General features: G+C 47.7%; 3 protein-coding genes across 5 annotated transcripts; 1 reads left to right on the forward strand and 2 right to left on the reverse strand.

The window, feature by feature from the left end:
* Window positions 1–994: 994 nt before the first annotated feature.
* On the reverse strand, window positions 995–7,566 carry LOC123244460. The gene is made up of 7 exons (XM_044672960.1): window positions 7,325–7,566; window positions 4,940–5,589; window positions 4,167–4,237; window positions 3,295–3,543; window positions 2,658–2,904; window positions 1,686–1,791; window positions 995–1,144 (listed from the first exon to the last, which is right to left on the reverse strand). The coding sequence occupies exons 1-7, from the start codon at window positions 7,537–7,539 to the stop codon at window positions 1,048–1,050; spliced, it is 1,635 nt and encodes a 544-aa protein (XP_044528895.1). The 5' UTR covers window positions 7,540–7,566; the 3' UTR covers window positions 995–1,047.
* Window positions 7,567–8,263: 697 nt separating this feature from the next.
* On the forward strand, window positions 8,264–12,022 carry PNPO (pyridoxamine 5'-phosphate oxidase). 2 transcript variants are annotated; one of them, XM_044672353.1, is made up of 7 exons: window positions 8,264–8,674; window positions 8,821–8,945; window positions 9,638–9,737; window positions 10,143–10,196; window positions 10,431–10,559; window positions 11,218–11,288; window positions 11,617–12,022. In XM_044672353.1, the coding sequence occupies exons 1-7, from the start codon at window positions 8,630–8,632 to the stop codon at window positions 11,780–11,782; spliced, it is 690 nt and encodes a 229-aa protein (XP_044528288.1). In that variant the 5' UTR covers window positions 8,264–8,629; the 3' UTR covers window positions 11,783–12,022. The 2 variants fall into 2 exon arrangements, with proteins under 2 accessions (XP_044528288.1, XP_044528289.1); XM_044672354.1 differs by lacking the exon at window positions 10,431–10,559.
* Window positions 12,023–15,714: 3,692 nt separating this feature from the next.
* Window positions 15,715–22,994, reverse strand: PRR15L (proline rich 15 like). 2 transcript variants are annotated; one of them, XM_044673789.1, is made up of 2 exons: window positions 22,772–22,994; window positions 15,715–16,892 (listed from the first exon to the last, which is right to left on the reverse strand). In XM_044673789.1, the coding sequence occupies exon 2, from the start codon at window positions 16,859–16,861 to the stop codon at window positions 16,559–16,561; it is 303 nt and encodes a 100-aa protein (XP_044529724.1). In that variant the 5' UTR covers window positions 16,862–16,892; window positions 22,772–22,994; the 3' UTR covers window positions 15,715–16,558. The 2 variants fall into 2 exon arrangements, with proteins under 2 accessions (XP_044529724.1, XP_044529725.1); XM_044673790.1 differs by lacking the exon at window positions 22,772–22,994 and adding an exon at window positions 22,113–22,216.
* Between the last annotated feature and the right edge of the window lie 2,877 nt (window positions 22,995–25,871).

Raw genomic sequence — 25,871 nt, forward strand, 5'->3', positions numbered from 1 at the left:
CAAAGATAAGCCACTTAATTCTCTGAGACTCAGTTTCCTTATGTGTAAAAGTTATCACTACCTGCCTTGCAGGATTTTTTGTAAGGAAAGTACATCATATAAAGGAGACTGCTCTCTTTGTGACACTTAATTGTACCCTGAATTCATGTCCTAAGAGAATGTCCTCATGAGCTAGAGCCAATACCCATACCTACACCATTTTGTACAGCAGAAAAGAGGCTCCAAGCTCATCAGCAGTGAGGTCTATGACCCCAGCTGAGACTGGTTACATGCTCTTCATCTCAATGCTTCCTTCATAATTGGCAGGGAGAGCCACACTGTAGCCACCCGGAGCTCAGGTTGTCCAAACTTGGACAAAAAGGCATTTCCATTTGGCAGAGAAAACTGTTAGGGACTCAAACATTGGTAGACGGGGGGCATCTGTCTTGTGTCTACCTTATTTTTCAAGACGGTAAGTTGCAGAATTGTTGTCTTGTCTGTTAAGAAAAGGGAGTTTCCTCACTGGGAACTCTCTTCTTTGATGAAAGCAAAGGTCCAAATACCATTTCCCACCCTCCCCAATCCCCCAGCCCAAATGTGCTATACTATTTTGTTTAAAACACTGCCAAACTGTAGTGTCAAGGAACAAAGTAGTCTCTTTTTCGGCCTCAGCAGAAGGCCCCCGTTCCCAAGACTTTCCCCTAGGCGGCAGGGTTTTTCCCTTTCCCCTTCATTCCCCATAAGACAAGCATTCTTATCAAGAGGGAAAGGTGAAAGCCCTGCATGTCCTCTACCTGCAGTCTGAAGAGTGGAAACTTTGAGCCACACAGAACAGTCATGGCCAAAAGGCCATGTTTTACATGTTAATGATTCTATTCGGCATGGGGGTGGCCTCGAGAAGACAATTCCCCTCTCTAGCTAGACCTCAGTTTCCCCGCCTGCAAACTTGGTCTAGGTTTCTAAAGCTCTTTCAAGCTCTAAAATTCCATGGTCTAGAAAGGATGGAAGGATGTGGTAGGTTTAATCCAATCTTTATTTGAAATGTTCCGGCTTATGTACAAAGAAAGTCTATGAAGTCTTTTGGTCATGAATTTTGATTTCCAAGATAATATCTCCAAGATGAATGCAGAAGTTCCCACCTGCTCTGCAGACGGAGCCCTCCTCTCTGGCAGGAGAGACCAACACAACACCTGGATAGAGCTGATCCTTCAAGGCTCCCATTCACTACCCCAAATCAACACTACTCGCTACCTGGCTTCCAGAGTGTATGTGGATATGTAAGAGCATGGTGTTGGGAAAGAGCCAGAGTGTTGTCCTAAATGGGGAGGGGGGACAGCCCAGTCTATGGCCTCCTAGTCCTCAGCTCTGGTTTCCCTTCCCAAAGCCATCAGTGTCGAAGGCAATGATGGGACAAGGCAATAATTCCCTCACTTTTTTCCTCTTCTCTGCCCAACTGACCCTGGACCGCACAGCTCACATGAGATCCTAGATACTAGGATTTCAGTCCTATGGCTGCCCTCAGTAGGACAGGATTATGCTCAGAAAAACACAAGCCTTAGGGGAAGGATTATCCATTCCCACCAGTCTTCTGAAGACAGATCCTGATGGTGCAGTGCTTGCCTTGAGGGTGCTTTTTAAAAATATATAGGTATGTATCTGCCAGCAGATTGCAGGACCTGGCCCACCCCCGACCTCACCCCACTCACTCCATCTTTACAATCATCTTCTTGACTGCCCTCCTTGAGGTCCCACACTTGCTGTTGATGACGGCATTAAAGTTACAACCACGGCCACACACCTTGGTGACATATTCTGGGGAAGACAGAAAAGGAAGCTGTTCAGATCTAGCTCCGAGCCAGGAGAAGGTGGAGGGGGTGGGCAAGAGTGCACTCCCAGGCTGACACAGCCATTCTGATCTAAGTTTGCAAGGGGAAGATAGCATTCAGTCTCCCAGACTCTCATCGCTGCCTATATTAAACCAAAATGCCTTGCTCTTCGGCCATGCCAATAGCTGGAACTGTAAGGAGGTCGAGGATCAGAGAGAGCTGGCATAGAAATGGAGAATTATGTCTTTTCCCCATTCCCTAAGACATGGCCCAGTTCTCTGCTTCATCACTACTAGAACCACAGCTGGAGAAAAGAATCAGGATGGGAAGGAAGAGAGAGATTGACAGATGGGAATGCTTTTCAACTCTTCGATCCCATCCATCCCCATTCTCATGGCCCTGCATGTACCATCAGGGTCAGGGTCCTATCCTTAAAAGATTTACATCTTCCTTCAGTTTTCGTTCTGGATATTCCCATCAGTTATTTCTTCTCAGCTTTCTCGACAACCCTTCCTGCTTCATACTGGATACCACCCTGAACTTGAACTCTCCCCACAATGTCCCTCAGCTTTCTATTTATTCTCTAGTTTAATAAACTCCAAAAGCAGAATTGCATCGATTGCCAAGGGACGGATAGTAAAAGAGTCACCATTTTCAAAAAAACAAGAATGTTAGGGCTTTAGGGCTCGGTAGAAAATAACTTCTCAAACTAAAAACCTAGATCTTCAGGCCAGTCTCCAAGGCCACTACTTTGTGGCCCCCTGCCAGAGAGAAGCCAACAGCACATACTACTCCACCCCTCCTCCTGCCTCAGTCACAAAACACTACCCTTGAGGGAATTTGCCCAAGTACCTTTGATGGCATTGACCACAGCAACGGGCAACCGAATGGGTTTCTCCATGGTAGTGTTATTATGGGCAATTCGTTGACCAGTGGCAGAGGAGCGGGCCAGCGTCTCCCGAGAGAAGAAGTAATCCAACATCCTCCTAGTCATCAGCTTGGGTTTGTCTGTTGACACCTGAGACAGGTCATCCAGCTGGTGGTGAGTAATGTAGACCCCTGAGTTGGGGATTAGCTCTAGCTTGGGTCTCCCATTCTCCTGTGGAAGGGGGAAAGGCACTGACTGTTAGCCTGCACTCTAGCAGCCATCCTATTCAGCCTGATGTCACCGGAGGGTCTCTTCAGGACCCAGCACCCACAAGGTGTCTGGTCCTAGATGTTAAATGACTAACTTCTTCCAGGGCTCAGGATTCATTTCTCAGGCCCTGGGGAACCCAAACCAGCAGATAGAACTTCTAATTATAAATTTCATCCCAGATTCCCTTCTCATCATTTCAGATGTCTTGCAGGCAGGTTTGGAAGGAAAAACCTCCTCATCCTAAACCCTCTAGTCTGTAGGCACTTGACTACTCAGCCCATTCGTGAAAGCTGCAGGTTTCTTAGGAAACCCAGACTTATCCCCTACCACTGAGTTCTACGTAACACCCACCTCCACAGGTGATGCCCATACAGGGGTTCCATCAGGCAATGTATCCTGAACATTCTCCTCCCACAGACAGGTGGCCTCGCTCAGTGTAGCAGGACTGCCCACCCCATCCTCAGAGGTCAACCATGCTGGAAAGCCACTGGGGAGACCTGCTCGAAGCCTACGGACTGGTGGAGACCGTGGGGCCTCAGCAGGAGTTCCCTTGGGTTCCACGGGTGGTGATGTGGGAAGCTGTGCAGGAAGGCCATTCACCTGGAGAAGGAAGGGGGAGCAACTCTAAGCAAGGGAAGTAGCAGCATCTCAGCTTCCTGTTGTATCCCTTACAATGAAGGTTGGCAACCTCCCCCAAAGGCGCTGAAAATGTTCCCACCAGTGCCAGGCCACTGGTGTCCCTGTCCCCTGTTAAAGGACAAACAAGGCAGATTACCCTTCTGGGAACATGCCCCCCACTTCCCTGAGGGTATCCCACCCCAGGCTAATTCTAGCTGGTCCCTCTGCTTCCAAAAGAATTGCCAGATCATATCCAAACGGCTGGATTCTCCTTCCTTTCCTCTGCCCTCCTCATCCTCCGTATGTGGGCAACCAAAGTCAGAAAGAGTTTGTGGGGAAGGTGTGAACTGTTCCCTCCTAAAGAGTAAGACCATCCCATCAACTTGAAAACCAAAATGGACCACATAGTCTATGTTCAATGAACAGGCAGAAATGATATGCATTTTAACACTTAGCTCTATTATTTTGTATATTTGAGTGTGGCCTTCAGGAATCTAGGCATCTAGATAAATATTTTTGACAGAAGCCTATCCTAGCATCCACCCAATGCCCAAGCTCCATCTGTGTCTCTCTCCCCAGGAGCTACCAGCTCATCAAGGACCCACCTGTAGTGCCATGTTGCTCTCTAGTAGCCCCACGAGGCCCTTGAGAAACTGGATGTTCCCTTCATTGACATCTGAGAAGAGAGAGGCCACACCCATGGGGATGGCTAAATGAAGACAGATGTGTTTCCAGGAGAAGGCTACAGCTGGATGTTGATAGGACTATAAGGACCTATTAGACTCCGGACTCAACCTCCCCACTCCCCAAGCATGAGTGCCAATAAGCCCACTCCCTTTCCCAAACTCCTCTTTCTGATGTTCCTTTTGTTATAAATCCTGGACCCACTGGAAGTGTCCTCCTGGGGAGCCCACTGCTAAGTAATGGGTCCTAGGGAAAAGGAGAGATGATGGTTCATCAGGACAGAGCCACCAGAGGACTTTTGAGGCAAAGATGACAAAGGGATCATATATAACAAAGTAAGGAGGGAGGACAGAAAAAAGTGGCAACTCTTGGTGAAGGGCTCCTTGGGGAGGGCAGAGCCTGAATCTGGGAAAGTGGAATAAGGAACGAGGGCTCAAACAAAAGGAGTGAGTGGAAAATGCAGAATTGGTAGAAGAAAATGAGTTTATAGAGAAGTTTGATGCCTGAGTAGGAAAGGGGAAATGGTTGAAATGGAAACAAAAGCAAAGCTGGCCAGAGATCACCAAGTCATCCAAAGGCAACTGAGGAGGGGCCAAATCCCCCTGGGAACCCTGGGGGAACCAGCCAGCCCAGCCTGAGGGATCCCCATCCAGCCACCTCCTGTCCATATCCCAGAGAGGACAGCTCCCGTTACCAAGGCTACTGGTCCCAGAGCTGAGGCTGGTGTTGGGAGAGGATGCTTTGAGCCCTGCACCACCTCGGGTGCTAGACAGCAGATCATTCTGCTCCTCTAGACTCCGCAGTTGACCCTTGAGCTGCTGATTTTCCAGCTCCAACTCTCGGATCCTCCTCTCTTGCCGTAGGGCTGCTTCTTCCCTAGAGACCAATAGCCTCCGAAGCTCTGCCATCTGTAATTCCAACTCCTTGACCAGTTCTGCATACAACCCGGTTACCTTGCCTCCTCCTGCAGCCCAAGGGCAGGCTCCTTCTGAGGCTAGGGGCTCTGTGCTTAAGGCCAGGGGCTCTGTGCTCAAACGGCTTAGAACAGGTGTGGGGTGGCACAGCCGGGCAATAGTGGGGCGAGCAGCCCTCAGGGGTTCCTGTGTCCTTGGAAATCGAGTAGTGTCCTGGAGACCCCCAGGTCGAATGTCCAGGCTGCTGGTGCCACCACTTGGGAAGAAAGGAGCAGCTGGTAGATCTGGGACACTTAGTCCCCGTGGGAAGGGAGGACCAAGGTTTGGCCCATTGGTAGGCCATGGTCGCTTCCTGTTCTTGGCTTCTTCTTCTGGTGCTAGCAGTGGTGGGGGAGGCCTCCCCAGAGTCAGAATTCCCCGTGCTTGGACACTAGAAACAAAATACAAACCTAAGCCACTGGTAGCTGTTTCCAAAGCCCCAACCCAGGGAGAAAAGTATGGGAGAAAGTAGTGTATGATAGGGAAGACCTCCCTTGGATATTTCCACCTCCCGATTTCATCCAAATAAGGTACTAAAATGATTCTAGTTCTAGTTCCTAAGGCAACTCCTCCAGGATATTAGGGACTTGGATTTCTGGAGACAGGTAGGATGTCCATATCCCGGAATCAACCCCTCAGAAAATATATCAAGCGTAATCTCTCAGGGTCCAACTAAGAAGCGTGGCCCCAGTACAAGACAAATAGAGCCTGGAAGCTCCAGAAGACAAGGATTCAGGCCTTCACCAGGCCAGTGCCCAACACAAAGTAATGCTTAATAAAAGCAGTTTACATATAGTACCTCTTTCAAAGTCAATAAACATTTTTTGAATAGATATCCCAGTGTGTAAACCCTAGTGCTGGCTACAAAAGGAAAATCAGAAGAGGGAGGTGTGATCCCTGACCTCAGGGACCCTTCAGTCTAAAAGGGGTGAGTGGGGTACCTAAGAAAGAGCAAGACAGATTTACAAAGCAATCTTCTAAGAGCTACATTTGTATAGGGTCACCACTATAGAAGGGGATGAGATTAAGAAAGGAGGAATAAAGGATCCATGCATCAAGGACAGGGCTAAGCCTAGTGATAGTCTTCACTGGGTCCCATCTAGGCCTAGGCCAGGTCTTAGAGTCAGACTCCTGGGTCTTCAGGCTTTTAAATTCCATCACCAGGAACCAGGCTTCTCTGCTGACATACCAAATAAGAATCTTCCCTGCCACTATCCTGATGCCATTGACCTTGGAATGGAAGTAAATGGTTTACCCAAGATTTAGACTCAATCTACCAATCTCCCCCCTTTCTCCAAACCTCCACAGTACTCAGGGTTTCAAAATTTATTCCTTTTCTCATTCTCTGATAACCATCTTTGGTGTATTGTATTTTATCATTAGCCTTACCCCTCAACTCTTTTGCCTTTATTTCTAACCATCCCACCGGGCTCTTGACCTCTAAGGGCAGTTACACTTTTCTTTCTGTCTCTCTCAAATATAGTCCAATCCTCATGATCCTCTCCCCTAGTGCGCTACAGCCCAGGGCTGATCAATGTGGCCACAAGAACAGAAAGTATGTCACCTTGAGGTGTGACATCAACATATTGCTTATATCAGTACCAGTGGATTTTACAGGTGGGGATATATACACAGCAAGAAAGTTGGTACAGTAAACTCTCACCACACTGACAAAAAGCTGTTTCACAGAAAATCCCAAATAGCATATAATCCATTATTTCCAGCGGAATGAACACTAACTCTGATGTCAGAGAACCCAGGTTTACATCCCAATGCTGACATTGCCTATGTGACCTTGAGCAATCCTCCCTGGGCCTCAGTTTCCTCATCCGAAAAATGAAGGAGGAATTAGACTGTATGGCTTCTGTGGTCCCTTCCAGCTCTAGGACCCTTTGAGGCCTTCTAGTGAATATATACATGCATATATATATATACACATATATATGTACACACATATTACACATACATACATACATATGTAATTGGCAGAATTTCTCTCCCTGATGGTGTTGGCTCTGAAAATGTATCACCCAGAGTGCACAATGATGGCTGAGAGAAATCTGCATAAAATGGACTCTGGAGATTGACTATTCACTGTCTCAAAATATCAGCAAGAGGTCCCTTACCTGGCACACTCCAGGGACACTTGTCTTGGTGGCTCTTGGACCTCCAGTTCCTGATGCTGCTGAAAACTGGGACTGCACAGGGGACCCCCTCCCAGGGCAGCTTCAGGCAAGTCAAAGGTGGGATGAGCATCAGCTGGCTCTCCATTACCCAGTCCTGAGTCCACAGCCTGGAAGTGGCCTTGTAAAGCCACCCTCTCCCCGGCCCCCTCAGCCATCTGCTGGCACAGACCTGGGGACCAGCCCCCGAGGCACCTGAGAAGGAGAGAAACGATGAATCTTAGCCCAGGTAGGAGGTCAAGACAGGGAAGTCTGCCGCACCACACACGGAACAGAACCCATTCTGAGGAGCGTGATCTCAGTCAGCGAGGGGCAAGCACAAGCACCTACCTGGCTTACGGATGCCCCTGTGCCCGGAGGCTCCCCGCAGCCCCTACCGCCTCCTCCTCGAACCCCGGCTCAGTCCTCGGTCCTACAACTAACTTCATCCCCGGCGCCCTCCTGGCGCCAGCACTCCCTTCCCCCAGCCCGGCTCACCCCATTACCCTGCCCCTGTCCCGGCTCTCCCCTTCCCAGACCCCTGAGCTGCGCTCTGCGGTTCCCTCTTCCCCTCCCCTTCCATGGGACGCCTAATCATCCCGGCTGCCCGGAAGATTGCTACCGCCCCCCACCACCACCGTGCCGTGTCCCCCAAAGTCCTCGGTCTGCTTCCCCCTCCCTTCTCCTCCCCTCCCCTCCCCAGCCCCAGACTCTGGCAGCCCCTGTACCTTTAACAACACCTCCATGTGCGTATTGACGGCAGTGACTACATTTCCTGGTCTCTTTGTTCCCGCCCCCTTCGGCGCTCCCCATTGGTGCCGAGGCTCTGTTTTTCCCGTTCCAATTGGCCCCGTTCCCGGAAGACTCAAGCCAATGACCTTTCCGTGTTGTTCCCCCGCTCCCCCGACCCTGGGCTCTCATTGGATTCCAGGGTGGGGGGCGGGGCCGGCGGGAGGTTAGACAAGTGACAAAACCCTCGGATTAGGGAAAAAGCGAAGGTTCGGAAGCTGAGTCAGATCTTGTCGCAGAGGTGGGAGAAGGAATTAAAAAAAACAAAAAGAGAGGGGAGTGGGGAAAGTGGGGGAGGGGCGAGGGCCGGCGGTTCTCGCGTACATGCGAAGAGGCGTCACATGGCCTTGCGGTCGCCATGACGACCCGACTTGGTAGCAAGGCGGGCCTCGCGCTGCGGGCGTCGTGACGTGTGAAACAGGCTGCGGGCTTGCGGGCAAGATCTCTTACCTCTGCTGCAGGTGTGCGGTCTGAGCGGTCATGGACCTGGGACACATGAGGAAGAATTATCTCAGGGACCAGGAGGTGCTGGCTCCGAGGAGTCGGGTGTGGGGGTTGGGGGTGGGAAAAATGGCTGGGGTCTCCTGAGTGGGACCGTTGTGTGAAAGGGGGCGGCTGAAGGAGTTCGGGGACACAGAGACAGACCCTGGCCCCATTCTCCACCTGCCCAGGCGTTCGAGGAGGAGCACCTGGCCTCACTGGACCCCATAAAACAGTTCGCAGCTTGGTTCGAAGAAGCCTCCCGGTGCCCAGAAGTGGGTGAAGCCAACGCCATGTGCCTGGCCACATGCACCAGGTTGGTACTGACACCTCCCACCCTTACACCGTACCCCCACCATGCTCATTATAGGTGAGAAAACTGAAGCCTGGATACCTGACTACATGCCAAGGTCACCCCCACTCCACCCCAGGGGGTATATTGTTCTGTTTGGCTTATTTGTCGTAGTGGTGACCTTGGGCAAGTCACAACCTCCAACTCCATCATGTTTTTCGTCTGTTAAAAAGGGATATTAACAACACCTCCTACACTGGGTTTTGTGGGGATCGAAGGAGATAATGATATATGTGAAGCACTTTGCAAACTTTACTATGTCGATTATTTTTAACCTTCTCATGCCTGTGACTGTTATTTAACTTCATATTTTTATATCTTCCCATAATAAGTTGTATAAATTCCTTGGAGGCACACACATTCCTTTCACAGTTCTATGCTCTATAAATAATTGACAGATTTTGATCCCTGGTCTTTGCCCTTGGAAAGTTTATAGTTTGATTAGAGAGACAGGATTCACAAGGGCAGAACAAACAAGTCAGTGACTATATTGTATATCAGATGACATGTCTAAGAGCTGAGAAAACATGGTATTTCAACACAGTCAGTACTACCTGAAGTTAATCAAGTGCCTTTTCTTTGATTCCCTTTAGAGGAGGGAATTAAGGGCATGAGGGTTGTGTGCTGACCACTGTTCCTAATCCTGTGTCCTCTAGGGATGGAAAGCCTTCTGCTCGAATGTTGCTGTTGAAGGGCTTTGGCAAGGATGGCTTCAATTTCTTCACTAACTTTGAAAGCCGAAAAGGAAAAGAGCTGGTGAGGGTTTCTTGTAAAGAAAAAAGTCAAAGGCACTTTGTTTCTCCATGCCAACATAACAGGCATTTAACATCTCCCTTCTTGTGCCCATCCATAAAAATCAGGAAAGAGGACCAGACATGAAACTTTGGTCCATTCTTCCTCCCCTTTACCCCTGTACAGTCCCTCAGTTAGCCTCTCCACACTTCATTCATTGAAGTCTAGATTCCCAGAGGCTACTTTGTTGAACCCTTGTGATCAGCAAATGAGAAATGTGGGATAAATCACAGGTACCTGCTTTTCCCAGAGAGTTTTATTCTCCTATCTCCCTCCCACCTCATAAAACTAGGTTGGATTCTGCCTCATTGGGAAGAAGCTCTATTTTTTACCTTGTCCTGATGCTTTTTTCTGTTTTCTTATCCCCAGGATTCTAACCCTTTTGCTTCCCTTGTCTTTTACTGGGAGCCTCTCTCTAGACAGGTGAGTAATATCCGAAATAAGGCTAGGGGAGTTGGTGAACAAAGGTGGTAAAAATGTGGTTATGTTGGATAGAGGTTTCCCTGGAAACTTCCCTTTGTCCTTAGGGTCTTAGAAATAGAGGTAAGACTAGATTGTGGTTCAGAGGTAGATGGGGAAAATGGAAATGATTGGGCTATGTTCTAGAGAAGTTTGTCTGAAAGGCTCTATCCTCTTCACCTGTGGCTATTTGTGCAGGTTCGTATAGAAGGGAAGGTGAAGAGACTGCCAGAGGAGGAAGCTGAGCGATATTTCCACTCCCGTCCTAAAAGCAGTCAAATTGGTGCAGTTGTCAGTCGTCAGAGCTCTGTTATCCCCAATCGGGAAGTGAGTGACATATGGAAAGAAGGGAGAAGGGAGCACTGTAACAAATAAAATTAATATAGAGGGTCAGAATTTAAAATATCATGGTTTCAGACATTTTGTTGAAAGCCATTTAGAAAAATGAAGCCATGCTATGGGGCGGGGGAGCGAAGGGGGGGGGAGGGAGGGGAATAAGGGGAAAGTAAAAACATGAATCATGTAACCATGGAAAATTTTTCTAAAAAATAAAATATTTTTAAAAAAAGAAAGAAAAAATGGAGCCACATGCCTATTAAGATTTAGTTCAAACGCCATGCCACATACCTCTGACCACCAAGCTGCTTCAGCAGGAAAAAGAGTGTACCAATCAAGTCCTGAGTTTTTATACCTCTCTCTACGTATGCACTTCCTGTTCACCTCATTACACAAGAGGAATCATTGGAAATGTAGTTTTGAAAGAGTCCTAAATGTCCACAGGAAGTTTAGATCAGGGACCTCAAAATTAGTTCAAGGACTCCCAAATTTCCAATATCACAGCACCTGGCTTCTTGCTCTGTGATCTTTATTCTTTCCGAGTAATTTATATATACTCAATCAGGCAGAGGGACCAACATTCCTCCATGCTGGGCTAGGATTTTCCAGGGGGCCTGGAACTTATTATATTTCTCTTCCTCTTGAGCAGTACCTGAGGAAGAAGAATGAGGAGGTACATAAGCTCTACCTGGAGCAGGAAGTACCCAAGCCTGAATATTGGTGAGTGATACAACTTCCTTTGGATCATAGGTTTCTAGCTGGAAGGTACCTTAGAGACCATGTGGTTCAACCCTAGAGAAGTGAAGTGATTTGCCCAAAACCACACAGTTAAGTTGCAAAGCTAAGATTTGAGCATAGATCTTCTGACTCTAAATTTAGCATGCTATGAAAATGGGAAGTTATCAACCCTTTAATTCTGGCCTGCAAGAAAGCAGTGTCTAGCCCTCCCGCAGCATCTCAGGGACCAGCAGTAGCCTCAAGCCTGAGATAAAGCTTGACCCAACCATTTTTCACAGTGGCTCTCTTTCTCCTCTCCCTCTCCCTTTAGGGGTGGCTATGTCCTTTACCCAGAAGTGATAGAATTCTGGCAAGGTCAAACCAACCGTCTGCATGATCGAATTGTCTTCCGGAGGCTGCAGCCTGAAGAGGCCCAAATAGGACCTATGACCCACCGTGGGGTTGATGACTGGTTCTATGAGAGACTCTCACCATGATTGTCTGATGGCTGGTGATTGGATCCTCTCAGCTCACAGCTGGAAACTGGAACAGAGTGGTGAGAAATACAAGGAAAGTTCCCATCAGGCTCTAAGCAGAGCCCCCTTACTATACATTCAGAGCCTTGCCAGCTTGGTCACCTAAGCACTTTGTTATTAAGTCAACTTTAATTTATTCATGGTTAGTAACAGGTAATGAAGAGTACCCAAAAAACAATCCAAAATTGGATAATCCAAAAATCATTTCTGTTTGAGCTTGAGTGTTTACAGGAGGATATGCACATATGTTTTTGGGCAACAAAGTTACCAGTAACTAACTTCAAATATGTGAAGCTTTGTCATTCATGATGAAGAGAAATTATATTTACTCAGTTTATCCCTAAAAAAACAGATGTAGAGCCAGTGGCTAGACATCATAGAGAAGTTAGTATCTTCCGTAAGAATATCCTGGAGGGGGGGGGGCAGCTGGGTAGCTCAATGGATTGAGAGCCAGGCCTAGAGACGGGAGGTCCTAGGTTCAAATCGGGCAGCTGTGGTACCCTGGGCAAGTCACTTGACCCCCATTGCCCACCCTTACCACTCTTTCACCTAGGAGCCATACACAGAAGTTAAGGGTTTAAAAAAATGTAAAAAAAGAATCTCCTAGCAGGGATTCCAGAATGGTGTAAACCAGTGATGGGCAAACTTTTTTAAAGAGGGGGCCAAAGGAAAGGAAATGCTCATCTGTCAGTCTGTTTTTAAGGCAACTCTTTCGAAGTTTCATTGTCTTGTATCCCACTCATTGTATTCATCAGATTAGGAATAATGTCACATTTCAGGGCTCTCCCCACCCCCACCCCCCATCTGGCCTGAAGGCTGTAATTTGCCCATCACTGGTGTAAACAATCAGACTACATGAGCTCTACTTTTTTCCTATTCTAAAATTGACTTGAATCAATAGTAATTATAAAATTGCACGATTATGAAATCATTTTGCCAGATCCTGGTGGGGTTAGGTCTAGTAGGCTGGGAGGAATCCAGGATGGTCTTCAGTCTTTACTGTGAGGCAGCTACATGGGAGAAAAAGTTGCTTGCTGCTTGTACTCATTGATGTTGCCTTGTCTACTTTGTGAACATGTGTATGGTTTCCTGGATAGCCAAACCTGCCTGTGTCTCCCTACCCCAGTTGTAAGCTTCAGAGTTTGAATCAGCAGGCCACAGCTCATACTCACAGGAGCCTGTTGTTGTAAGAGCCCCTGAGCTAAGAATAGTTTAAAGTTTTTCTGTTTTTAAAAATTCCTTAGCTCCCAAGCCCTTGGGGCCAGATTTGATCCTCAGGCCACAGTTTGTACCTTGCTGCTCGAGAGGAGCCCATAGTTTCCTTGAGTCTGCACGGCTGCACAAGCTGGGGGTAGGAGCCTAATCTGTCTCCCCTTACCCTTCCTTTCAATGCCCATAATACTGTGCCATATTGAGTGGATTCCAGGCAGAACAGTATGTGAGTGTGTGTCGGTGTGTCTCAATGTGCAATATGGTCTGGTGGTCAGGCCCTGTGTTATCCCTTCTCAGCCTGCCCTAGTCCCTGGATGCCACTCTGGCCTCTGCTTATGTTCCAGCCTCTTGTACCAGTTCTGTAATAAAGTCTTCAGCTGTGCTGTTTAATGGTCACCTCTCTTGCTATCCAAGCTCTGTGCCCTCCTGATAGTGGGTGGGGACGCATGAGTCATTCTCCTCCCCTCTCTCCTCTGCTTCCTGCTGGAGTTAAGGAGGGTCAAGGCTAAGGGAACCTCCATCCCTGTCCAGTAGAGGGAGCTGGCTACCCAGGATTGGTCTCTATCAGGTGGATTCCAGTTCTGGCTGGTCCCCCTCCAGTAGTGTTGGGTCCTGGCCCAGTGAAACTGCTACCCAGATAACCCCTGGCCTCTCCCAGTTCCAGCACATATTTGCACTCTCAGTTCCTCCTCCTCCCCTTCTTTCCCTTGCTTCTTCATCTCCTCCTTCCAGACTGTCACCCTATCCCTGAGGGAGAGCTCACTGCAGGGGGCACCCAGGGAGGGCAAGACTGCTGAATAGTACCTCCCAGCAGAGATGGGGCCTTTCTTCTGGGGGGGGGGGCAGTCAGTGACTGCAGAGGAGAAGGAAGGGTAGGAGTGGTAGAGGGCTGTGACTATCAGTAGGAGCTCAAGCTAGTGGTGGGACTGGGATGACCCCAGAATCTCTACCCTCCCTGTTACATCAGTAACTAATCTCAGTGAAATAGGCTCCAGGTTGGAGGCCAGTAGAGGGTAGGCCCGGTTTCTCTCCTCAGGAGTTATCTCCTCTGCTTTCTAAGCTGGCTTTTCCCCAGCACCTCAGAGGAAACAGAAAACGAAGCTTCTGTCACCTGTTCCCACACAGGACCTATTCAATCAGGAGAGGATAACTTACCTGCAAGAATTCTATCTTCCTCCCCACCACCACCCAAAAAACCACCAATAGTGAGTGATTTAAATGTATGGGGTTTTGTCACCCACTAGAAAAAATGAGGTGAGGAGTTTCCCTTGTTAGAATAAAGAGAATGTGATGAGGGACTTCAGGTGTGAATTCAGATAAAGTGTTTGGCAAGCCTTGGAAGGAAGCAACATGAGTGACCATTGTTATAGAACCCCAAGGTACACAAAGTCTGGGAGAAGAAAAGGAATGTCAAAGCTAGTCTAGCCCTTCCCCCTACCTCCCTCACTCCCAAGTTCCCCACTGGCCAGGGTGAGGCACCATGACAAAGGTCTCCTTGTACCATAAGCCCCAGTTTGTTTTGAAAATAAATTTCCTGGGAAACAGTTTCTGAGCAGCTGTTCCCTAGGGGAGGGTGGCCCAGTAGGCATTGAGGTTTGAATATAAGCTGCAGGGTGGCATTGTTTGGTCAACCTTCCTGCTGTTCTCACTCTCCAAGTTCAAGGGATATGGCTCATTCTTTTTTATCCTTGATTTCTTTCCATTTACACAGGCAAAGCCTGGACCCGAGGACCTAGTGAGAAAGATTGGAACATATCTCTAGGCAGGGTTCCCTTATAGCCCCTGGAGATGTTGAAAGTGAGAAGTGAAATTTATTATTGAAGGGAACCATCTTCCAAGATTTAGCCTTTTTCAATTTGTTGACCTCAGATTTGTTATGAATGGTAGACAGATAACTTTAGCTTCCATTACAGTGGCCCAACTATGCCCCCATAGGATATGGCTACAGTGAAAGTGGAGTTTGTCAGTAAACTGGAGGATATTAAAACTAGTCCCCTCACAGCCTGATACTTCCTAGGAGGTAGTTTTAGAGCAAATAAGAGGAGCTACCAATTTACAAAGCAGACAGAAAGTTTCTTTAGAAATCCTGAATATATACACATACACACACTCCAGGCCATGGTTCATGGGGGCTTTAAAAAAAAGGCAATCACAGGAGTGAAAAGCCCATAAGAAACCATGAAGGGTGAATGAGAGATGCTTCTGTGGTGAGGACAGAACAGCATTTAGGGCTATTCTCTGAGCCAGAGCTGCACATGCTTGTTTTTTTATATTCCGATTGACCCAGATCTGTAAATAGGAGATGTGGAGCAGGTAAATTATGGGACAGATTGTGGCAGCTTTCTGGAGTTCTTCTATTCAGTTTTTATTCTTTTCATTTTTTTAAACCCTTACTTTCTGTCTTAGGAATAACTCTTAAGACCGAAGGACAAGGGTTAAGCAAATAGGATTAAGTGACTTGCCCAGGTTTTTTTACACAATTAGAAAGTGTCTGAGGCCAGATTTGAACCCAGGTCTTCTTGTAGCCAGGCTTGCTCTATCCACTGTGCCACCTAGCTGCCCCACTTTTTTTCATCCAGGGCTGATAAATGGTGGCCCCTAACTTTGGGTCAAGCAGGTGGAAGAGACCATACCTCTGCCCAGCCTTCAGCTCCAGTGACTGCCATCATAAAGACTTTCCATTTTCAAGTTTCAAGGCATGTTTATTACCAAAAAGAAATTTATGACCAAACTATAAAAACAAAAAATTCAAGGCCCAAGATGTCATTCGGGGGCTACATATTCTGGTAGGGAGAGTTGATGGGTGGGAGCATCTTCGTTTCCCTGAGCAGGAATCTTTTGGAGCTGTGTAGCTCCCCCTTTGTCACTGTTTCTCAACATACCTAGAAGACAGTATCTCTGGCAGGAACTTATATTTACCAATCTGTCTCTTTGGGGTCTTAAATGGAAAGTTAAGAGACCCTCTTCTGGCTACATTTTAAGGCAAAGTTCCAGAAAGTGCAAAAGGAGGTGAAGTAAAGGGTTGAAATTCTACTGCCTTGAATGCTGGAGAAGAGACTACATCTTCACTCCATGTAGAAAAAATTCCCACAGGAAAAAGGCTTTGGGTGAAAGTGGAGGAGGGAGCAGCAATTCAAACTTGACCCTGATCCTTGTTTCTGTGGAATAGGAATGGCACTTCACGGCACTTCACCTTCACCCATCCCTCCCTCCCGGCAGGCACTGCCTAAAACTATAATGAGGATTGACCCTCTCTTTCTTTCCAGAGACAATCCTTGAACTGAGGAGGACCCTACATGTGGGGGTGAGGACAGGCCCAGTCCTCCCGGGCCAACCTTTGCCTAGTATAGAGTTGTGCGTCTATAAATAATAGAGACATTTCCTTGCCCACAGGCATGGAGGCCAACAGAGGACACCCTGCAAAGCCTGGGCTGTAGGCAGAGAGGCTGGAGTGTCAGTTTTCCTTTTCAGAATCCAGCTGATGGTAGGAAAGAGGGAGGTACCTAGCATCCCCCTTCTCACTCTTCACTGTCCTTTCCCATCTCCATCATCAAAGAGGCTAGGGTTTTCTGCCAGAGTGGCTCGAACCTTCTTCTTCTCCTTAAATCGGCCAGAATTGGAAACCTTGACATGTTTGCCCTTGGTGTTCTTGTCCACAATTTTCTCTAGCCGGGCATTAAAGTCACTGTTAGGACTTTCTCCGTCAGGTCGGGTGGGCTCAGTACCTCCGTCTAGGTGGGCATAAGTGTCTGGGCTCTCATACAACACCTTGGGAGTTGACTTTTTTTTGCGCAAAAAGGTCAGCTTCCACCAGCCAACGTCTGCCATGATTCCCCGGGGCAGAATGCTCAAAGGAGACCTGTTGGTGCCAATGTTAAGGGAAACATACAGACATCAGTCAAAAGATAAGATGGGGTGGCAAAATCCAAGTCTCTTCCCTTTGCCCCCTTGCCTAACTCAGAATCCCAGTCTATTTTATCATGGGCCTAAAAAATGCCATCCTGAGTATAATGGGAATCTAGAGAAGTAAGCATTTGAGTGAAAATGCTGAACATTTTCAGAATGCTTTTACTTGTCTTTCAAACTCATAGTGCCATTGCCATGGTGATTTCAACCAGCAGAATTGCTTTGAGGTCACATTGGCCAGCTGAAAAAAACAGGCCCAGGCAAACAGGAAAAAATAAACAGGGAAACACTTAGAAAAGTAGTTGGAGGCGGGCAGCAAGGTAGCAGAGTGAATAGATCTCCAAGTCTGGAGTCAGAAGTACCAATGTTCAAATGTGACCAGATACTTCCCAGTCATGTGACTTCTAACCCCCATTGGCTAGCCCTTAGCCCTATCTGCCTTAGAATTGATACTAAGAGAGGCAGCCAAGTGGCTCAGTGGATTGCAAGCAAGGTCCTAAGTTCAAATGTGGCCTCACAGGCTTCCTAACTCTGTGATCCTGGGCAAGTCGCTTAACTCCCATTGCCTTTCCTTTACCATTCTTCTGCCTTGGAACCAGGACACAGTATCAATTTTTTTTTTTAAACCCTAGTACTTTCGGTGTATTGTCTCATAGGTGGAAGATTGGTAAGGGTGGGCAATGGGGGTCAAGTGACCTGCCCAGGGTCACACAGCTGGGAAGTGGCTGAGGCTGGGTTTGAACCTAGGACCTATCAATTTTTTTTTTAAACCCTTACCTTCCTTCTTGGAGTCAATACTGTCTATTGGCTCCAAGACAGAAGAGTGATAAGGGTAGACAGTGGGGGTCAAGTGACTTGCCCAGGGTCACATAGCTGGGAAGTGTCTGAGGCCAGACTTGAACCCAGGACCTCCCGTCTCTAGGCCTGGCTCTCAATCCACTGAGCTACCCAGCTGCCCCTCCCCCCAGTATCAATTCTAGGGTAGAAGGTAAGGGTTTTTTAAAAAGAAAAAGAGTGGGGGCAGCTGGGTAGCTCAGTGGATTGAGAGCCAGGCCTAGAGACGGGAGGTCCTAGGTTCAAATCTGGCCTCAGACACTTCCCAGCTGTGTGACCCTGGGCAAGTCACTTGACCCCCATTGCCTACCCTTACCACTCTTCTGCCTTGGAGCCAATACACAGTACTGACTCCAAGAAGGAAGGTAAGGGTTTAAAAAAAAAAAAAAAGAAAAAGAAAAAGAGTTAAGAAACACAAAGAGAATCAGCTCATATAGGAGTTAGGAACACAGTCATCTAGTCTAGGGGCTCTTACCCCTTATGTATAACACAGACTGCTTGGAACAATGTCTGGTGAAGCCTATGGATTCCTCAGGACAGTGTTTTTAAATACATAGGATTACCAAGGAAACCAATTGTTTTGAAATATTGTCAATAACAAGTTCATGATCCCCAGGTTAAGAATCTGATGGAGTCCAACACTCATTTTCTAGAGGAGGAAACAGATGCAGAAGAGTGACTTGCCCAGCATCCCAGCAGGCAGTGGCAGGACTGGGTCCTTTCCAACACAGCTGATGGCCTAACCTGCTGGACACAGGCCCCCAGAGCATCAGGCTTCGTACCAACAGCTACATGGACAGATGCTAATGTCATAGATCATTTGGGGGGTATAAATTTGTTTCATTTGAAATCCTAAATAAGGGACACAGTTCTGTGGCTACATTGCAGGCAAGACATAGGGACCAATAAAGTGGCAGGAAGCCTTTTGCACAGGTGTCTGTAAAGTGGCTTTGGAGGCTTGGTGGTAGTCTCCAACCAGTCCCTGCCCACCACAGACACCTCTTTCACTTCTCTCTTCCCTCTTATCCTCTGAAGTTTTAGGCCTTTCAGTGGTGACCTCCTCAGCCAAGGGAGGCAGAGACTAGTCTCAGTGATGGCCCCACCACCAAGATTTCTGACCTCTGAGCTGGGAGTCAGGAGACCCTGGCTTTAGCCCCGTTCTACAACCGACTTTGGGCAAGAGTTCTATCATTGTGCCTCAGCTTCTTCCTCTTTCAAATAAGACTCTAACAGAATGATCCCTATTTCCCAATCCAAGTTAAGACTAGATCATTCTCTTAAAGTCTTTCAATAAATATTTTTCTTTTTTCTTTTTTTTATTTTTTAAACCCTTCCTTTTGTTTTAGTTGCAGTTTTGTTGTTTGTTTTTTTTTTAACTTTTACCTTATGTCTTAGAATTGATACTGTGTATTGGTTCCAAGGTAGAAGATTGGTCAGGGCTAGGCAACTGGGGTTAAGAGACTTGCCCAGGGTCACACAACTAGGAAGTACCTGAGGGCAGATTGGAACCCAGGACCTCCTGATTCTAAGCCTGGATCTTAATCTTCTGAGCCACCTACCTGCCCCCTTAGTATGGATTCCAAGACACAAGGACAACAAGGGCTAGGAAGTTGGGGTTAAATGAAAGTGACTTGCCTTGTTTACACAGCTAGGAAGTATCTGAGGCCAGATATGAACCCAGATCCTCTTGTCTCCAGGCCTGGCTTTCTATTTGCTGTGCTACCTAATTGCCCCCAGTAAACTTTTCTGAATTGTATGAAATGTTCCATGGTAGACACTGGGGAAAATATAAAGACATTTATCTTTAAATCTCCCCCCATACAATGCAGTGTTAGGGCTGGAGTGAAGACTGAATGAACAATAGTCATTCAAGTGTTTGAATTGACCACTGTAATGGAATCGAATCCTTTAGCAGAAATGTTCAGCATATAAGCAGTTGTGATTGAAAAAAAAAACAGAGTTTTCCATTAATTTTAATAAGGCATTAGATAAAATTGTTGGGAGCTTTTGAAAAGATAGTCAAGGAGCTATTGTGGTTTGGTTTGGTTTTTTTAAGTCTGTCTGCCCATCCTTTTTCAGAGGATACAGTTAGATCAGGGCAAGGGGATGTGATGGAGAGAATACTAGGCTCTTATTCAGGAAAGATTTGGGTTCTAGCTGTGTGACCTTGTGTTAATCTCTCTGAGCCTAAGTGCCCTAGAAATGTAAGTTGTATTTGAAAGGACAATGAAAAGTAAATATGGGGAGTGATGATTATTAGATTTTTCCACAAGGACTTTGAAGGGAATTGGGAAACTTGGGTTTGTTAAAGGAAGGATTGGCTAGGTTAAGGTTGTCCTGGATGGAGAAGATGATGTGGGGCTGGAGTACAGGGCAGGGGAAGGTGAAATGGGGAAAAGGAAAAGGAGACAAAATAAATTGAAAAACAGCCAAGGCAGGAATAGGCAATGAACCAAGAGATAGTGCAGCATGAATCCCAAAGAATCCAAAGGGAGAAATTGGGACTCTGATATGGAAAACCAGAAAGGGACTGAGGAAGAGCTGAGAGGAAAGCCATATGGTGAGATCAGAAAGGTATATACCAAACTGAATAAAGCTAATGGGTCATCTCCCCTTAAGACCAGGAGACCCAAGTGTGGGAGATGGAATGAGTCCATTGAAACCCTCCAGCCAGCCATGTTGCCCACCCTCTCCCCACAGCAGATCCAACAGGTTCCCTTCTGCCTATTTGTCCAAGGTGGGTGTTCCCCACTCTGCCTCCTCCCTTCTCCATCTGTAGACTATGAAGCCAACATCAGGCACCAGGAGGTAATTTGAGGAGGTCTCAAAGAGCTTAGGGGAGTGGGGGAAGGAAGAAACCAGTTAATTCTTCTTGGGAGTGGCCAAATTAATGCTTTCCAATGACAGTTGCCCACCTAGGGAGGAGGGCATACTGAGGGGACAGTCTAGAAAGTATACTTTGGCAAATTGCCCCCAAATCTGGGCATAGTACAGCCTTGTACGGGACTAGGTGTTCCAGAACGACTCCTGGAAGGAGCCTGAAAGGCAGGAAGGGCAGAGCCACTGTGATCTGTGGATGGGATACTGCACACCTTTTTTCTTCCCCAGTCATTGTGGAAGTAGGGGCAAATTTCAGTCTCCCAGTTTTGTCAAACAGACCCAGACTAGGGTAGGAAGATCCAGCTCACTGCATCGACTTGTGCCACAAAACAATCCCTGCCCCCATTTCTCTTGGAGGGAGCAGCACCCTCTGTGAAAACCATGACACGGTTGGTACTTTGAGCTCAATGCAAAGCTCATATTCATTCGGTTTTGTCCCTGGCAAGAAAGGAGGCAAGGAAAAAAAATTCTCCCTATATTAGTCTGTCTGCAGAAAGGAAGCAAAATCATCTCAGAAACTTCCCTGGGCACTTGGGTTTAAATGTTGCCTGTCCTACAGTATCACCTGTTGTCATGCCTCCTAGAGATGCCCCCATCTACCATGGGAGTAGCATCTGAGCGCCACGATATAAGCCCAAAATGAGAGGGAAAAAAAAGAAAAAGGATACATTTATGGGGCAACCCTATGCTTTACAAAAGCAATTCACAAGATTCCTTTAAGTAGTCGACTTTAGTGGGGTGGATGGGATTCCACCAATGTCCTCCTCCTGCCATGGAGGTGGCCCAGGATCCGGAAGCCTGTGCCAGGCCATAAGCTTTGACAAACTGTATGACAACCATCCAAGAAGCTGTTCCGCTAAGCCCATCTGCAGTGTGACTGACTGGAGGGTGATCAACTTTTTGACCACAGTAACTCCAGAAAATCTTCAAATAAAGAGGAGAAGGTCAGCCATCTGCATTTCTGGAAGGAAGCACTCCAGGACAAAAACCCGTTTCCTTACAGCATTACCACCGTGAGCTGCATAAGGCACTTGGACTGGAATTCTGGCTACAAAAATGTGACAGCTGTATCCAGGGCACCTTCACAAAGGGCACATCTAACACAGCTGCACCAGGCGAGGGGCCCAAGTACATATGTCTCCAGGACCCGGATGCCCCAAGTCTGTGTTTCTAAGATATTATGCAACGCTGAGGGGCCCTTCCTGAAATGCTGAGAGCAAAGTGAAGGGCTTGGCTTCAGCCCTGGGGCCCTGGAATCCATCTCAGAGTAGAAATTACCCCTATCCAGCTTGCCCAGCTGCTTGCACAATCCCAAGGGCTCAGACACAGCCTCCAGGGGAATAGAAGCTCCAAGGGAACCCACCCCCAGAGATAAAGAGCAAGGTGAAGCAGTAGCCTAAGTCCTCCCCAACCTGCTAGCACTCCCTCCAGCGGGCCAAGAAGGCCACAAATCACGTACCCAATAGCCCTGGCTTCATGGAAGAAATGACTCGGGAAAGGACCCCACCAAGAGGCTCCAACAGGACCGATCCAGCTTCTGTCCCACCCAGCTGAGTGGCTCGATCTTTATCCCATCCACACCCCCTCAAGCCTAGGCACCAGCTCTTCTTACGTATCGCTGGCCAGAAGTAATAAGTTAACCATTGACTAATATGAGGCCTCCGAGGGAAGGTGAGGGGGTGGGGCTGGGGCCAGGACGTAGCACCCTGCGGGATTTGAAGGGCACCCGCGCATTCTTCCTCCACCACCAATCTGCAGCTTCCCCAAGGAGCTCTTCGCCACCATGGACAGTCTGAACAGAGACGTTCTCCGCAGGGGAATGGCGAGCCCATTCACTCCCCTCTTAGACACCCAAGCCCAGCAAGAGTTAAAAGAGAAACACTTCCCAGTGAAACTCCCAGGGGAAGGGGCAGGGGCGGAGGGGAACCTGCCAGGGACCTGGAACGACTCCAAGCACCCAGGAGACTGAGCCCTGTGTCTGTCCGCCTGCCCAAGGGGAACGGAGATGCCCGAGTCCCTTTTCCACCCATTGAAACTCAACTGGGCAGTCTGGAGTCGGGGCTGGGAGATGCTCACGTCCCTAGTTTCCCCTGATCCGCCCACCAACTCTGCCTGTACCTGTTAATCCAGACTTCTCTGGTGGAGACCTTTCCCAGGGAGGGGGTGAGGACAGGAGAGTGAGAATAGGGGAGGCAGGAGTGTCTCTGAGGTTGTCAGGCAAGGCTTGGAGCCCAGAACGCAGGAGAGCTGAGTGGAGAGGTGGGCTGGGGCAGGAGCGACCACAGGGGCAGCAGATGCATGTCAGGTGCTGCAGAAACAGGTGCAAGAGCCAGGTACCTGCTTCGGCTGCTTCTTCCTAGCCAAGATGAACTGAAACTCAGCTCCTCCCGACTAAGTAAACAGGAGTCCAGGCTGGGTGCAAACCACTGAATATTCATCACCCAGGAAATCCAATCCCGGTGCTACCTGCACCCACTGGAAGCAGGGGCAAATGGGGATGAGGTGGCGATCTATAGAGGGGAGGAAGGGGAGCCCTTTTAACAGGAGAAAAGTCCCAACCCCCTCAGCCTAATTGCGTTCCCCCCCCCAGTGACATACCGTCGCCTCCTCCCCTACCTCCCCCTGCCCCCCACAAAAGGGGCTGGACAAAGTTGGCTCAACCCAACTTCCCACCCATCCCACCTCAGGTAACCCAGGCCCTGGCCAGAGCAAGGCTGTGAAGGGGTTAAGTTTGTTTCTCCCCTTTGCATGTGGTGTATTCCTGCTCCCTTTGAACTCACGAAGTCGAAACTAGTCCCTGGTAAAACTGGTTAGGGGACCGGTTCCCAGGCTGTCCCCAGCTCCCCTGTTCCCATTCTTGCGGGTGCCCTGATAGCCAGAGACGCCACTCCCTCCAGCAACTTTGCCTGCCCGCTGCCCGCTCTCCTCCATCTTGGTTTTCCCCATCTGTAAAATGGAAAGGGTGCATGGTGCCCCTTCTCCATGCCAATCCTTCCCCCAGCCTCAACTTCTGATATCTTACCCAACCCTACCCGGGTCGAATTCCACTTTGCACCCTCTTATGCATTTATGTGGTTATGAGTGCATGTGACTCATCACCATAAAGACTGTAAGCTCCCTGACGGCAGGAACATATCTAATGATAGGTGTGCTCCCCAGCACCTAGCACGCTATCTTGCACGTAGTAGGCACTTAATAAATTCTTCTTGGCTTGGATCCAACCTTTCTAATCCTCTTCCTACCCCTACCCCTGCCCCACTGCAAGGGATTAGTGATATCTCTCTCCCTTTCCCTCTTCCTCTCCCTGTCTCTCCGTCTCTCCGACTCCGTCTCGTCTCGGTCTGTCTGTCTGTCTCTTTCTCTCTCTCCTTTATCCCCCTCCCCATATTTTCCTGTAAATCTATGAATTGCGCCTCACCACATTCTATCTTGGGTCCAGCATTTGTGTCTTGATCTCGTTTTAACGATATCATCATCTTGATGAATGTCAGCCTCTCTTCTCCTCCACCCCCTCAGATTGCAGCGTTTGATGACAGGGACTCTTTTTTTTTTTTTTTTTTTTTTTGGTATCTTTTGGCCCGTGCTTAATCAATCTTCAACTGAATGGAATTATATCAATACCAAAGCCCTTCTGCCCCCAGCCTGGCACCTGCTACTAATTCCCAACTCCAGCATTTATTTTCCTTCTCTCTTTATCTCATCTCCAGATTTACCCTGGTCCTGTTTTATTAGCACGGACTTTAAGTCGGGAGGCCACCCAGTAAACCCCTTGGGACATAATGATAATCCTTAACATCTGTAACCAGGGCTTATTCTTATTTTCTCAAATTATCTGCCCTGGGGTGCATGCAGTTCTGTGTTGGCTTCCTTTATCTTTAGTGTTTTGTCTTTAAGCCTGAGACCTTTGGGGGTGGGAGGTGGCCACAGCAGTCTGAATTGGGATCAGTGGAGGCAAGGCTGACTCCATATCAGGAGGAATAGCAGCCTGAATGTGGTTTCTGAGGACAGATGAAGCCCAGTGGCCACCAGCTTCCCAAACTCTGTTCAGCTGATAAGACCTGGAGACAGATCCACCTCTGGGAACTTCTCTAGGTTTCTCCTGTGTTTCCAGTTGACTAATCTGGGACATAAAGCTAGACCCAGAACATCATTGCTCCCCTTTCCATAACTTGCATTTTTATTTATTTATTTATATTTCCATATTGTTAATTTTTGTAAGTGACTAATCTTATAAAACAAAACCCCAAATAAACAATGGAAAAATCACATGCTTTGATCTGCATCTGACTCCAATGGAAAAATCACATGCTTTGATCTGCATCTGACTCCAGCAGTTCTTTCTCTGGAGGTGGAAAGCATTCCTTGTCAGAAGTCTCTCAGAATTGTCCTGGATCAGGGGCAGCTGGGTGGTTCAGTGGATTGAGAGTCAGGCCTAGAGAAGGGAGATCCTGAGTTCAAATTTGATCTCAGACACTTCCTAGCTATGTGACCCTGGGCAAGTCACTTAACCCCTATTGCCTATCCCTTACCACTCTTCTGCATTGGAACCAATACACAGTATTGTTTCTAAGACAGAAGGTAAGGGTTTAAAAAAAAAAAAAAAAAGAATTGTCCTGGATCATTGTGTTTCATTTTTAGGAAAAGGTTCTGGGATTTAGTCTGACCAATCAATAAGCTCCAGTGGCTCCCTTTCATTTCTAGGATCAAATAAGTAATTCCCTGTTGGGTTTTCAAAGTTCTTCACATCCTGGCCCTCTTCTGCCTCCTTACACCCCATTCCCCTCACCTACTCTGTGGTCCAATGACACTGGTCTCTTTACTATTCCTCCCATGAAACACTCCATCACCCAATTCCCAGCATTTTCACTTTCTGTTCCTCATGCCTGAAATTCTTTTCTCTCCTTATCTCCATCTCCTGGCTTCCTTGGCTTCCTTTGAGTTCCAGCTAAGATCCTTATTGTTGTTCAGTTCTTTCAGCCATATTTGACTCTTCTCAACCCAAAGATACTGGATTAGTTTGCTATTTCCTTCTCTAGCTCTTTTTTTTTTTTTTTTGCTAGATATGGTACCTTTATGAAAATTGGCCATGTTAAGGTATAAAAATTTTGCAAAACTTCAGAAAAACAGAACTATTCAACACATCCTTTACTGTCCACAATGCAATTAAAATTCACTAAAGGGAAACTAGTGGAAATGCGCATCGGCCATGGGTGGGGGG

Source organism: Gracilinanus agilis, chromosome 4 (assembly GCF_016433145.1).
Source record: "Gracilinanus agilis isolate LMUSP501 chromosome 4, AgileGrace, whole genome shotgun sequence".
Lineage (NCBI taxonomy): Eukaryota > Metazoa > Chordata > Mammalia > Didelphimorphia > Didelphidae > Gracilinanus > Gracilinanus agilis.